Source organism: Strix aluco, chromosome 5 (genome assembly GCF_031877795.1).
Source record: "Strix aluco isolate bStrAlu1 chromosome 5, bStrAlu1.hap1, whole genome shotgun sequence".
NCBI lineage: Eukaryota > Metazoa > Chordata > Aves > Strigiformes > Strigidae > Strix > Strix aluco.
In genome coordinates, this window is record NC_133935.1 from 47,415,567 (window position 1) to 47,430,541 (window position 14,975).

Sequence of the window (14,975 nt, forward strand, 5' to 3'; positions counted from 1 at the left end):
TCTCATAAAATGAGAACTATGGATCATGTGAAGGCATAAGTGTCAAGTATAATCTATGTTCAGTTTGCAAAGATGTGGAAATGTATACTTCTATAATTTCAGGCCAAATGTTAGAGCTTGCATGCCATACAGTTGATTCTTTGCACACAAACAAATCACTTTATGTATGTATGGCCCTTGAAACACATTTTTCTGCAGTTAGAGGAGTCCAACTGTACATGAGATGTGAAAATCAACTCTATGTAATCATTCTCTTCTGCAGCAGAATTAAAGACACTTATAGTCATGGACTAGGGAGAACTAGGAGTAAAGCACTGCCAAAGGTATCACCAATTTTCACTTGGTAACATTTATCACTTAGAAAAATCTGCTTGCTGCTTCTATATTCCTCTATATGATTTCAGAGAGAAAAATTAAATATGCTGCTTCACAGTTCATTTTTAACAGTTAATTGCTGCATAAATACATAGCATAAAGAAAAGCACAGACATTTTATAAAACTAGAATGGTTCTGAAATATTCAGTTGCCTCTTTATTTGCATTTATTATGCAGCAGATACATCTGAAAGACCTACTCTGAAGTGCCTCTTCCTAAAGGAAGGCAAAGTTAAATTTGCCTAGAGAGGGTCTGAACCAGAAGTTTAAACTCCTCATCACTCTGAAGGCAATAGAACTGACGTTTATTGCTGTGCCATGCCAAACTACAGCCCCACCTCTGGATAACTAAAGACTATATGGCAGATGGATGCTTTAAGAGCATTCCCCGGAGCCTTCCAGTGCATATCGTGTTGTCTGTTTAGATGATAAACTCCTGGAAAGGCCTGGACCTGTACATTTTTCTGTGTTTTGTGCAGCTCTACTCTTTATGGTGTTTAAAATGATCATCACGATTAATCCATAGATAAACCACCCTAAGGAAGCCAATGTTGCCTGCCCTGCAAGAGCATGGCCTCAAATGTGGCATAAATACCATTTGCTTCCTGTTATTTACAGTGTCTATTATGGTTCCCCAGGGAGCCATGCGTCCAACGCCTAATTCATGGGTCATGCAGGGGAGATGAGCACTGACTTTATTGGATTGTGAATTAGGCCACTGATACATAACACCCCCAAAGCCTGCAGGCTGACATTATATATGTGTATATATATACCTCTGTGCCTCCCACAACATCTACCTGTGCTATCAGGCTCCACTGAACATCAGTAAACCCTTGCCTACTTCCTGACCAAAGCCAGGTCAGAATCAGCCAGAACACTGCATTTTGCAATAGTTCTGAACATCTGTCAACGTGTTGTTTCCATTCCAGTTACCACCCCGCTTTGTGTACTTGTACAAAAACTGGCCCCTTTGTATCACGTCATACAAACTTCAGCTCTTGCAATGTTAAAAACCAAGCTAATGTATCACGAATTACCAAATGATATCATATTAATGTGATTTTCCCTGTCTATGGCTTTCATAATAATTGAAGCAATAGTGACTTTTCCAATTAAAAAAACACCACAAAAAAACCTGAAAAAGATCTAGGCCATTGCTGACAGAGACATTAAATTTATTTTCAGTATGTCAGTCTTGTTTTTCTACTTAATTTAATGGTAGGAAAAGGACATTTAATGACACAGAGCCATTGTGCATACCAAGTCACGTGTGCCTGTGGGCAGTGCACCAATGAATTACATAGTCATTGTTATAACACTAAACACTATAACTAAGCCATAGAACTTTAATATAAATTGGTGGATGATTTTTGAAAGGTGAATGGCATAGGTAAGTTTCACCTTTTGCTAAATGTATACGGTTCCTGTTCTTTGGTATTTATACTTACATAACATGACTTTCAAATAACTTCAAGTGGGAAGTAGCAGTTTAGCTCCATCATCTAACTGGCTGCAGTAAACATCCTATCTGTAAAGCCTTCCTCAGGGAAGGAGCTTCCTTCTCATTTGTGGTTAAAAGGACAGGGACACACACAGAAAACCAAATCCAAAGAGGGAAGGGAACAGGTAAGAGACTTGCCAAAGGACATATATATAATAAGTATTTTATTGCCTGTTACAACAGTAAATTCCTGGCAGGGCTCATGCTGATCTCTTTCTCTGTGCTCACTATAGATGTAAATCTTATTTCCAATGTTTAAAATTATAATTTTGATAAAATCTGTAGACAGAATCTCCTAAGAAACCCAGCATAACTTGCCCTGCTGGTATAGAACACTACCCTTCCACATATCACAAGATACAGTTTGAATTCTGAATTACTGTCACATATGAAAATAAAACTAAGTCTAATTCTCACCTGTATTGGGCTTGCATGGCAAGGTTTTGGTAGTGGGAGGGCTACAGAAGTGACTTCTGTGAAAAGCTGCTAGAAGCTTCCCCTATGTCCAACAGAGCCAATACCAGCCAGCTCCAAGACGGACCCACTCACTACTGGCCAAGGCTGAGCCCATGAGCAACAGCAGTAGCGCCTCTGTGATAATGTATTTAAGAAGTGGGGAAAAAACTGCATAACAGCTATTGCAACCAGAAGAGAGGACTGAGAATATGTGAGAGCAACAACTCTGCAGAAACCAAGGTTTGGAGGAGGAAGGGGGAGAAGGAGGGGGAGGAGGTACTCCAGGCATCGGAGCAGAGATTCCCCTGCAGTCCATGGTGAAGACCCTGGTGAGGCAGGCTGTGCCCCTGCAGCCCATGGAGGTCCACAGTGGAGCAGGTGGATGCCCACAGGAGGCTGTGACCCCATGGGAAGCCCACGCTGGAGCAGGGTCCTGGCAGGACCTGTGGCTCTGTGGAGAGAAGAGCCTGCGCTGGAGCAGGTTTGCTGGCAGGACTTGTGATCCCGTGGGGGACCCATGCTGGAGAAGTCTGTGCCTGAGGGACTGTACCACGTGGAAGGGACCCACACTGGAGCAGTTCGTGAAGAACTGCAGCCCGTGGGAAGGATTCATGTTGGAGAAGTCTGTGGAGGATTGTCTCCCATGGGAGGAACCCCACACTGGAGCAGGGAAGAGTGTGAGGAGTCCTCCCCCTGAGGAGGAGGGAGTGGCAGAGACAACAGGTGATGAACTGACCGCAACCCCCATTCCCCATCCCCCTGTACCGCTTGGGGAAAGGAGGTAGAGAAAATGGGACTAAAGTTAAGCCTGGGAAGAAGGGAGCGGTGGGGGGGAAGGTGTTTTAAGATTTAGGTTTTATTTCTCATTATCCTACTCTGATTTTGATTGATAATAAAATTAAACTAATTTCCCTAAGTCGAGTCTGTTTTGCCCATGACAGTAATTGATGAGTGATCTCCCTGTCCTTATCTCCACCCACAAGCCTTTTGTTATATTTTCTCTCCCCTATTCAGCTGAGGAGGGGAAGTGATAGAGCAGCTTTGGTGGGCACCTAGTGTCCAGTTGGGGTCAACCCACCACATCAACCCTTATATTCCATCTTACAAACACTTACACACCCAGCAGCCTTTACTCAAGAATTACAGCAGCAGTTACTACAATCAATACTGAGTACCTAGCAAATCTATTTAAGAAAGTCTCTACAATACTTAAAAGCTTAACATCTCTGTTTTAATCTCTGTTCTTCTGAGTAGTAAAATCTACTCACATTACATTACATCTATATATACTTACACAAAAGAAATTTTCAAATGAATAGGGGACAATCTCTCTCATGCTGCACTGAACTGTGAGTCATGAACACTTGCAACAGTCCACATTCACTTGTTTTATCTATTTTTCACAAAGGAACTAATTTCAGCCCAGAACTTAAACAGATGCTTAATACTCTGCTACACTGTTCCAATACAGCCAGAAAAAACAACTATTTACTCTGTGTCATGATTGAGTTCTATAATATTCATGTTCTAAAAAAGGATAACAAACTTCTAAAGATTTCCCAATAAATGTAACTATAGTTTTAGGGCTTCCTCAACAGGAATATTCTATAAGCTCTAGATGTGTCTATTGAAATTTGCTATTAAATTTTACCTTGTAATGATTTAAATCTACTGGAGAAACATAGAGTACTCAAGGCTGACAGCATGCACTCTTTCCTGCTGATCATGAATAGATGAACACAGAAGCTTCTAAGGCTATCTTGTAATTCTCTAGCATCAGCCCTGTATTATTGGCCTTAAAATATGATGTCAAAACGGCTTTAAACAATGAGATGAGGATTCCCCAGCATTAGACAGGAATGTCAGCTTATTTCTGGGATGAAGGAAATGTGTGGAGTCAGCTGGGAGCAGGAACAAAACAATCTAAGAAGTGGAAAAAGAGCAGGGGCAGAGATGTGTAAGTGCCTGCTGATTTCAGCCAGTGTAACAGTCCCCACAGGACCAGTTCAGCTGGCTTCAAAAAATGGAACAGCTGGAACCCCCTGCCTTGTACAGAGGCCCAGTTCAGCTCTTGACTGCTTCCCAAGTCAAGAGAGGTATCTATCTGACACACGGTTACATCTGCCTACTCAATGTATGAGCATGGAGAAGTCCATTCCAAAGAATTACTTAAAAAGAAGTACCAGACCTTCCAGCCACATCCCAAATTACTTCATGGAGTGTGACAAAATCAAAAGAAGAGGAAAGGAAACAGATGTATGATGTAAGACATAAGATATAGTCACAGAGAGAACTGTCAGGATGCAATGGTTGTTTTATACCCTAATGACTTTCTCCAGTTCTTTTAACTAGTCTCATCTTTACTACAGTTCATATGGAAGGGTCACCACATATGACTGATACCAAGCAAAGCTCAGAGATTTCTAAAGAGTCATCTTCATAAAAATACATACTTGAAGCACTTAAACAACTACAGCATCTTAAAAGATATTCATTGAGAAATGTAAGTACCTGTTGTCTCCACGGGCAGGATCCTTGGGTTTAGCATCACTATCATAAACAAACCGCTCTTGGGAGATCACTATGACATTGTCCGTAGTTTCATTTCCCAAGATAGTGATAACAGGATAACCCATCTGCAGTGTCCACTGATCCATTACTTCTTGGATATTTACAGATTTTCCAAACCTTTTTAAAGCCTTCAAGAAATAAGAAAAGTTTCAATATGTTGAAGCAATATCATCATCCAACATATAAAACTCTTTTTTTTTTTGTCCCAGAGACCGTTAATTAGAGGTTTAAATAACCATCACACATTCTCACACACACATTTATACCCAGTACACACACATTACATAATTTAACCCACAGTCTCTGTATATCTTAGAAGTAATCATTGAGCAATCTTGCCAGAGAGGAGAGTGACAGTCAGAAAGTCTTGTTTCCCTCATCATTCATGCACTTTTGCTGTAACAGAAGAAACAACCTGGTTTACAGGGTTTTAACAAGAGCCACAGAAATACTGGGTGCTTGTCTCCAAATGATATTCTTGATCAGCTAAGGTTAAAAAAGACTCAATGTTAGTTGATCTAGGGTACCTACAATAAGGCATATTCTTAGAGCTTGTTTTCTAAAAGTAGAGAGCTTCTCTGTTCTGAAAATCAAATGACTAGTTATTTGAAAATACTGTCCCTCATGTCCAAAGTGAGGCCATGTATACAAAGATATCCCCAGCTGCTTCATAAACTGCACCTGTCATAACACATGAAGGATTAATGTGTTCATATTTCATACCATCAATAAAAATGCTGTTTTACAAGTGGATTTTCATCTGAAACAAAAAGAGATACTAAGGCATCATGGGAGATGAGAGTGGGTATGAGAGGAATGACAGGCATCATTAGTTCTTCAGCAACGGAAATATCCCTAGTTGCCAACCAGTCCTAGATCACACACTGAGCAACCTCTGATGAATACAAGCAGAACCCAGCAAGAAGTCTTCAGAACTGAAGATGCAATTGCAATGCATTAGGAACAAAGTGGCTGGCAACAAACATGCTTACAGGTGAGGCAAACAGAATTATTAGCCTTAACAATAGACTTGAACATCCAGAATAACCGTAGAGGTTATGGACCAGAATACAGTCTCGTTTTTGTTTTATTTTCTTAGCTGTGGGTTCTGCTGTTCTTTCAAGGTTATGTTCATCCCTCTGACCTCCCATCACCTAGAACTGTCCTAAAAGCTTCAACAGAGGAAGACACCAGGTGAGAAGCAAGAATGACTTTTACAGTGGCATTCAATTTCAGATTAAGACATAGATTTAAGAGCGTGACTGTATGTTACACGTCTCAACTCTCCTTAACAGTCAGTACAGACATAAGACTCAGTTCAGTTGCCCACACATAGGTGACTAACGTCATGTGACCTTGACCTGCCACTCTTAAACCCACCTGAATGTCTTGAACATCCTATTGCACCTAATCTGGCACTATCTCAAATCCCTAGTCAACAGTCAGTGATAAACTAGCCAACTGAATTGCTCTTGATGCTCGGCTATCTGTATTGACTAGACTTCTGGGACTCCAGTTGTTCCTGTTCAAAAGTGTCAAATGAGATGTCCTAAAATATTCAAGACATCCTTGTGGAACTGGTGGACCTACAGCAGACATACTTATGTGGCAGATGGAAGCCAGGTAGGCTAAAATAAATTAAGGTAAATGTTGGATGTCTATGAACAGGCAACTGAATACAGTTCACACTGACAACATTTGGAGCTTGGACACCTAGTTTATATGTATATAGCAGCTTGTCTAGATAAATGTAGATGTCATGACCTGCAGCTGAATCCCAGCTCTGGTGTCAGTAGTTAAAACTAGATTACCATGTTTACACATGGCTTGAGTTGGTACTTGTGCCCAAACTCCTTGACTGTACTCTACATTGGCTTGCACTCTGTTTTTATCCTAGAGTGCCCAGACTAGCTCTGTAGGCGAGAAATTCAGGCATGCTTGGCTCACTTTATGAAAATTATACTCTGCCCTTATAGATCCCTGGACTGGGCTCTAGAAACTCAAACTGAGCTTGGGCACAGCAACCAAAGGGAGCATGGACATAGCAACTATAAACCTCTACAGCATGCCAAATGTTACAGTAAATAGTTCTCTGTTTACACCAAACTTTAAAGGTTTAATAGTTTCGTCCTTCAAACAAATCACAACTCCAAACAAAATCACAAACACACCTGATGTAAATGCCAAAGCTCAGCACTTTCATGTGCTTTCCAGCTTATGGGCCTCAGCGTGCTGCCACTAAAGTCAATGATAACAGATTCCATTAAGCATCTTTTACTACACATCAGTGACATAGCACAAGCAAGGAAATATATTCTGACATAACAAAGAATAGAAATGCTGCAAAAAACATATTTTAAAATTGCCACTAGGTTAACTCAAATGGAATTTCTTTACATCAATTTTTATATTTGCTCTGGGGTCTGAAGATCTCAATATGCATTATTCACTCCTAACCTCACCAAGAAAAATACCACAGTAAATTCCTGCTTCTCCCTTAGTGCAATAGATTAAAGCATTTTACCTTTGACAATGTGTTCCAGAGATCATTTCTGGCTGCATTGCCATACTTGTGAATGGTTAAATAGTCCTACAGAAATAAAATAAAAATACAAATCAGTATTACTATACACAAGCCAAATAACTAGAGCTGTGAATCACCGCTATTAGAAGTTAAATCACAGCAATGTTTGCATTTGTCAGAAATCTAGAAATATACAATATGTTCATCCTAAGGGAGTAAATAAACAGTTTCTTAAGCTAGTTTACAATGCAAAAATTGTTGCTAAAAATTTCATTTACAGCATTCAGTGCTCTTCCTTTTCTGTGTAAGTCACTCTATAAGCTAAATATTTTGAATATACATTTAAAATGCTTGTCTAATCCCAGAAGGGGTTCCTAGGTAATTCTCAGCAATAAAAAAAGAAGCTGCTGAAACACAGTTCCAGTTGCTATTTTAGCAGGTCATTCTGCGTCTAGCGTCAAAAATTTGCTCGCTCGAATGACAGCTACATTTGCTACAAAAGATTTAACTAAGCAATAGGTTACCTGAACTACAAACTCTTATCTAGGGAGATCCTGACACATGTCAAAATACATCATACTGGCAACTAGAGCTGTAACAGGTTATCACAAAGGCTCTCCACGACAGGCAGCGGTGGAAGAAGGGTGACAGGAGCCCAACTCTGTGCTTGTGCACAGGTACCTACATGTGTGTTTTCACAACATACATGACTCAGAGTCTGAGGAGGTCATAAACTGAATGCTTTCACTTATTCAGCTGCAGTTTCAATGACTGAGGGTCCATTCTTCTCCCATAGCAACCAGAAAGATAATTCCTGATAAGATACCATCCTATTAAATTAACTTCCCAAATTAATAGTTTAAGCATATAACCAGGTTAGGTCTGTGCTTTTCAGGAACAAAACGCTTCCAATTTTTAATATCTGGAGAGACAACACTGTTAGTTTTCCACTCTCCTATGTCCCTAGACAACAGCTCATTCAATTACAGAAGTCAAATTCAGCAATGATTATTTGAATAACATACATTTCAAGCATTTTGATTGGAAGAATTACATGAAAAAACACATCAGAGGTTGTAAATCAATGGGTTTCCTGCATTTGAATTTCTACCACCTTCACTTTACACAATGGTAGGAGACAAACTCTAATTTACAGCACAATGCTAAAACTGGGACAAATTTGCTGACTCTGTTATCTGTGCTTTGTGTGAAGTAAGATACTTTGGGAATAATTAGTATTTGGAAAGCAAATTTTCTGATACACAAATTGTAGCACCTGTGACAGATTTAGCTTTTGTCAGCCAACTCATACTACAACAAGCAGCAACTCCCATTTAATCACAAGCTAGGAAGGCTAAATGAGAACACTGACTCTGTAAATGCAGTGCTGAGTCTTAACAATGTCATGAGACTAACTTGGAAAAAAGACAATATTATATATGCTGCACCTATAGCACACTGTGCTTCCATTTTGTCTAAAAATACAGAATCATTTAAGGCACAGTGAAATATTCAATAGCTTTCAAAGCTAAAGAAGTTAAACTGCAAATTAAAAAGCTAAAATAGGAATATACAAAAGTGGGACAAGGTAAATAAATAACAACAAATATATATGTGCATTCTAAGCTGTACTAGAAAATGCTGCATATATTGGTCCTTCTGAGAGTTGCTTTCAGAATCATTACACACCAAAATAAAACGGGTGGAACGCCTGAGGCTTTACTCCATCCAGGCAATAATCCTGTTTAACAATCTACCATTAGCCATTAAACGTGACTTTCACATTTTGTATTCAGAAAGACTGCAAAGAGACGAAATGCTTCTGCCCTTTTCTTTTGGTTTTTCTCCCAACACACAGATTAGGAGGTTTAGGTGCAGCTCGTCACTTGGTTAAAAATTTATTATCCTCCAATCTAACATGTTTATCACACAAAGGAAAACAAAAGGAATCCTAACATTCACAATGAAATAAGAAAATATAATGATAAATACAACATACAAGTACAGTCCTGATACCATACAACTTGATCATCCATTTTTTCATTACTTCATGAAGTTGCATTGAGACCATATACATAACACCAAACTAGGAGTGTTATCGAATTCATACTACACAAAAAGCAGTCCTAAGTGACAGTGTGCATCAAAATATGCTTCCAGTAAATCTACATTGCTGTCCAAAATCTGAGTGCGCTTTCTACAGGCACAAGAGCAAAAAGTTACTGAACCAGGTCCCATCAAACAGCCTCATATACTGATATCCTCTTTTCAACAATAACCAGTAACAGACACCTAGAAAGGGTATAAAACAGGACAAGCATACAGTGCTTCCCCAGTATGCTCTCCCATCATCCAGCACTCCATGGCACAAGGAATCCTGAGTAGATTAGTATCTTAGTGTTTAATAGTTACCTTCTGTGAATTTGGCCAGCTGCTTTCTGAACCCATATAAATGTTTAATATTTGCAACACCTTATGAAAACACATTACCCACTTCAGTGATCTGTTGTGTGAAGATACCTGTTTCAAACATCTGCCTGTCTGCTGGTTTTGTCTGCTGCTCCCTAGTTCTGGCACTAGAAGATCAGTGCATTACTGTTCCCTACTTCACTCTCCGCAAGCCATTCATGCTTTTACCGATCTGTATCATATGTGTCCTCATACCAGAGCTTGGTTTTATACTGCGAACACCACCAGACCCAACCACTTCCAGCTATGCTGCGAAGTTACATTTTGGTAGCACTATCCAAGCTGCTGACTTCAAAGTTAGCTAAGGGTTATCATGACCCAGCCTGAACTTTCATTACCAAATTATCAGACTCTCTGCATGGACAGGCACTCAGCTTAAAATGGAAGAGAAAATGCTTATACATATCAACATCAAATGCATCCCAGGAAGGATTAAGATAGGAGCCAAAGATCTATACATACCCTGCTTGTCTGTTCTAAGCATGGAACAAGCAGGTATATAACCCATTCTTCCTGCCGGGGACCCATATCTAAGTCTTAAGTAGCTTGCAAAGGGGCAGAAGACATGTTTTCATTCACTGTAATTCTCCAGGGCAGGAGGAGTATTAGCCACCCCTTCACCTTTACACTGAATAGAAAAGAAGCAAAGCAAACAGAAGAGAGATGCAAGCCACAGAACAGAAAAGGATAACACTGAAAACACAGCTGCTTGCATCTAAGCTGCGCTCAGCACAGCTCCAAAGGAGGTGAAGTGACTTAAAGCCACTTTCTCATAAACACATATGCCCAGAACCATCTGGCTGCAAGACTGCTTCCCATCATAAACTCGCCAGTCTGTATCACCTACAAAAGCTGTTCCATCAAACCTGGAGTATGCTGGAGCATGAAGATATGCTTCAGCCATCTTCCTAACTTTCAGCTATAACCCTACAATATGTGTGAGGAGAGAAGATGGCATGAAAACCTCTTTAACAACCCAAGACTTAAGAGTGCTCTTCTACAACTCCCCTTTCTCCTTCACTGTAATGCCGCCTCTAAAGATTTTCTTTGCCATGAGGAAAGCAGAAAGAGAGTTCATAGGCCCTAGTGCAGTGTCACTCAACATGAAAATTAATCAAACACACACATGCAAAAATGATCATTTGATTTTACATTTTCAGCAAGCATTCTCTTGTAATATTATTCTTAACATCTTGGCATTAATACATGAAACCATTCTTTGTCAAAAAGAATAACAGAATATGATTCCTTCACTTCTATCAATAAAAAAAAATTAATCAGTGTGGTTTAGTGTGTTTTAGTAATTTTTAACATGAAAAAAAAAATCCAGAATCTGTCACACCATGAAAACAAAGTCCAATTACTGCACAACCAAGACCTAAGATCTTGCAAAAAATACCAACAGATTTAGATCATAATATAATGTTTTGTTAAATAGTAATCTTAATTCCCCCCCCAAATTAAAAGGCTTAATGCTTTTGAAATTATTTTATTACTTGAAGCACATAGCTTGTAGTAGAAACAGGAGTACAGTGAAAAGTGCTAAAGGATTTTGAAAGATGTTTTTAGTAATGCTGTGTTGATCAAGCTTGCAGGCCTTTTATTGTATTAGACTTTTTTAAGAAATGAGATTATTTAAAAGGAAAAAGTCTTTTATCATTTTGCAGACTTAGTCTTCTCAGTACTGCTAGGGATTAAGTCTCTTGGTTTTGAAAAAATGAACTACCCCACCATTCAAACATGACAATGCTCACAACTAATAAAAGGTAGCAACTGATAAATGCAAAGAGGTTAAACAAGTCTAAATGGGGAGTAAGTCTCCAAACACATATCTTACTTTCAGGGGAGATTTCAGATCTATAACCAGGAACTGAAACATCAATTCTAGGACCAAACTCCTTTCACAGTTTGCCTGTATGAGGTTGGACTGGTTGTTCAAAAAACAGCTCCCAGTTTATATGAGTGGTGCTGAGATCTGAAACAGATTAACATTGAATAACTTACTTTTTCTCCTAAAGGTAACTTGGAAATTTCACTATTTAAGATGAGTGAAAAAAAAAGTAGCAAAATAATTTGGCATAAATTCTTGTGGTACGTTACTCTGAATGCCCTCATTTCTTAAGGGTCAGGAAATAGCAGTCTTGCCTCCACCTCCCTCTTTTGTATTGCGTTCCTACGCCTGGAGTTACTGACCTGTTAGTAATTTGAGCTGATTTTAATGATTTTTGGTGATTTGGATTTAAATAAGGAATGATTTAGAGTAACCATACAACCAGTTATGCTGCTACAAAGTCCTTTTTAAAGTCCCAGGCTAAGGCCATATAGACTAGCAATAATCATTAACCAGATTTCTATTCAAAGAATAAGACTCATAACAAGATGACTGTTCAGTAAGGACAATTTATTACCCTGTAGACCAGGTGTTCTAAAAATTACATTGTGAAAGGGCCTCAAAGCATGTTAAAATCGCAATGTGAGCCAAAATCCTTGGGTCAAGGGCATTGGAGGGTCGTTCTTTTAGGTCAGTAGTCCATGCTGGTCGCAAAAGCAGCCCCCCCGACTCATTTCAGGACTCAGGTGCACATGACCGGAAAGAGGTGGGAATAAGAAAATGAGTTATGGGAATTATACTGTTTATGTATGAGAAGTTGATTACTATGTATTACTGTATTCTATACAATCAGCATGCTACATGAGTTAGGTGTGCGTTGTTGGTGAGATGACTCCGTTACGCACCGGCCATTAATAAAGGAGTGTCTGCTTATCTACATCACATTGGTGTCGATAAGTTCTTTTATCCCGTTTTGGCGATACTGGGTGCACATCCTCCTTCCTTCAGCCTACAATATGGTCTTGTTGAACAGTTTTGTACATGACTGCTGTATCTCACCGAAGATTTAGAGCTACTAATAAAAACATTTAGTTCAGGTGGAAATTAGGCTCTAAGGCTCTGGCTATCAAATCCAGCATATTTCTCTTCCCAGAAATTTGTATACTTAACCTTAAGCCACCAGACACCATCTGACAGATGCTGACTCACTGACTATAACATGTCACCTTTTTTTCCCCTTTCCTTCGCGCTACTAACATCGAAGTTTCTATCAAATTTTGTCTTGACACTGTCTAACATTCAAATAAAAAAGCTTGGGCAAGGGTCAGAGGGAGGAAGGTACTGCATGTTTGCAATGGTGAGTGACAAAAAAGTGAGAATAAGAACCAGTGGTAAAGCACTACCAGCAAGCTACAAAGAAGTGAAGATTTGCATAAGAGAGGAAGACTAAATGAACAGAAAAGCTTAAACAGCCAACTAGGTTTGCAGTATTTTTCAGCTGTACAACAGACTAACCCTTGAGAAAGAGCCTTAAGGAATAGAAGTGATCACCCTCCTGGCTGGGCAGTCAGACAAGCAGTAGAGTACAAAATAAGGAAAATTCACCTTACTGGTCATGGTAAACACTGTATAAGGCAAATTAGATAGGGTTTAACTCTATTTGTGTCAGAATTCATTTGTATCAGTGAGTCAAAATGCAGAGCTATCTCCAAACTGAAGGAACAGCTGTGATCAGACACTTATGAAAGCAGTAGTGCAAAGCCAGCTAAGAAGAACCTTGGAAAGATTTTTCCAGGCCAAGTAAGCCAAGCAAGTTCTCCACCTTCTACATCAGTTTTACTAAGAGTGCCCAAAACTGCTTCCAGGCAGTTTTGTCAGAAACTGCCAACCTACAGAATACAATAGAGACATGGAAAATACTTTAATTTTCATGAGTGCATTCTACCAGAGGTTCAAAAATGTCGATATCCTTCCTATACTTTAATCTACTATTGAATTAAACCGTGTTCCTAATTAAACAAGCATTTCAACCAACAATAGGAAAAAACAGCATCAAAATGATATTGAAACAGCAAGCACATAAGGAGTGTAAGGCCATGCCTGCGGTGTAGATAGTCCCCACCCAATACTAAAATTATCACATCTGTTTTATATACAGACACAGCATCAAATGCATTTCCATATCTCCCTTGAGCTACAGTTTGATGACACTTTGGTAGTACAAAGTACCTTCCACAACCTCTGCTCCTCCTTGTCCCCATCCCCTGTTTGTGGGGCTACTTTACAAACTAGACCTCTGAAATGGCCTGTAGAGGAAGCAAATCTATTGTTCTGTACGAAGGACACCCTTCCTTCCTTGATCAAATTTACCAAAAAGGACTCCAGACTCTTCCACTGGTACAAATGAAGTGGCGCTGGGTGGCCATGCATGGATGGGTATGAGCAGCTGGAGGCAGCATTGAAGAAAACAAAGGGTGGTTTACTAAGCCAGTGTCCTGTCCAAGTATGCACCAAGTATTATGAAAGAGACCAGAAGAAAGACAGTTAAGAGAAAGATTATCAACGTATCACATTTAAGTGTAACAAAAAGTTTATTCTGAAGTGCATTTCTCTAAAAACGATGCTCAAATGTTCTTTTCAAATGTTCAGCTAACGGCTGATGGTTTCATTCCTCATCAGTAAGCTAATTTTTACAGCGAATTAGTTAACCTACATTAAACCTTATGTATGGACACTGTCATTCAGAACTGAAGTAGACTAAACTCTGTGACTTCAAGTCACAATGAAAACACTATCATGAATTAAAGTAAATGAAGTTGAAGTTACAGTTAACTTCACTTTTAGAAGAGTCCACATGGGGCTACAGTGAGGTTTAACTAATCCAATTACAATTCACACTTTCAGCTACTTTGAATGAACTTTTGTGTGTCCCTGTATAAACACAGCTTAAACCTTGTTTACTTGGCATTAAAAATAAAACTCTGAATTAGAATTTTACACCACTGAACAATCAAAGAATATAGCTAAGCATAATCTTTTTTTTCTCCTTATTTCTAATAATTCTACAAGTATCAGTGGAGCTACCTGTTGAATCTCTTCCGCACAGAAATTTATTGGCTAACATATTTTAAGTGCTTAGTAACCTGTCCTCATAAGATGTCCAGGCCTGGCAGATAGGACTGGGGGGTTTTTATTTTTTTAATCTTATTTTATCTACTCCATATACAATCACACTTTCCCAATTG

General features: G+C 39.2%; 1 protein-coding gene across 1 annotated transcript in view; it reads right to left on the reverse strand.

Annotated features, from left to right (window-relative positions):
* TRHDE (thyrotropin releasing hormone degrading enzyme) overlaps positions 1 to 14,975 on the reverse strand; it is a 225,056-nt gene that overhangs the window by 76,123 nt on the left and 133,958 nt on the right. Inside the window, exons 8-9 of the mRNA XM_074827229.1 lie at positions 7,431 to 7,496; positions 4,847 to 5,034 (exon numbers count right to left, since the gene is read on the reverse strand). Of these exons, the coding sequence (XP_074683330.1) occupies positions 4,847 to 5,034; positions 7,431 to 7,496 (254 nt within the window). The remainder of the gene's footprint in view (positions 1 to 4,846; positions 5,035 to 7,430; positions 7,497 to 14,975) is intronic.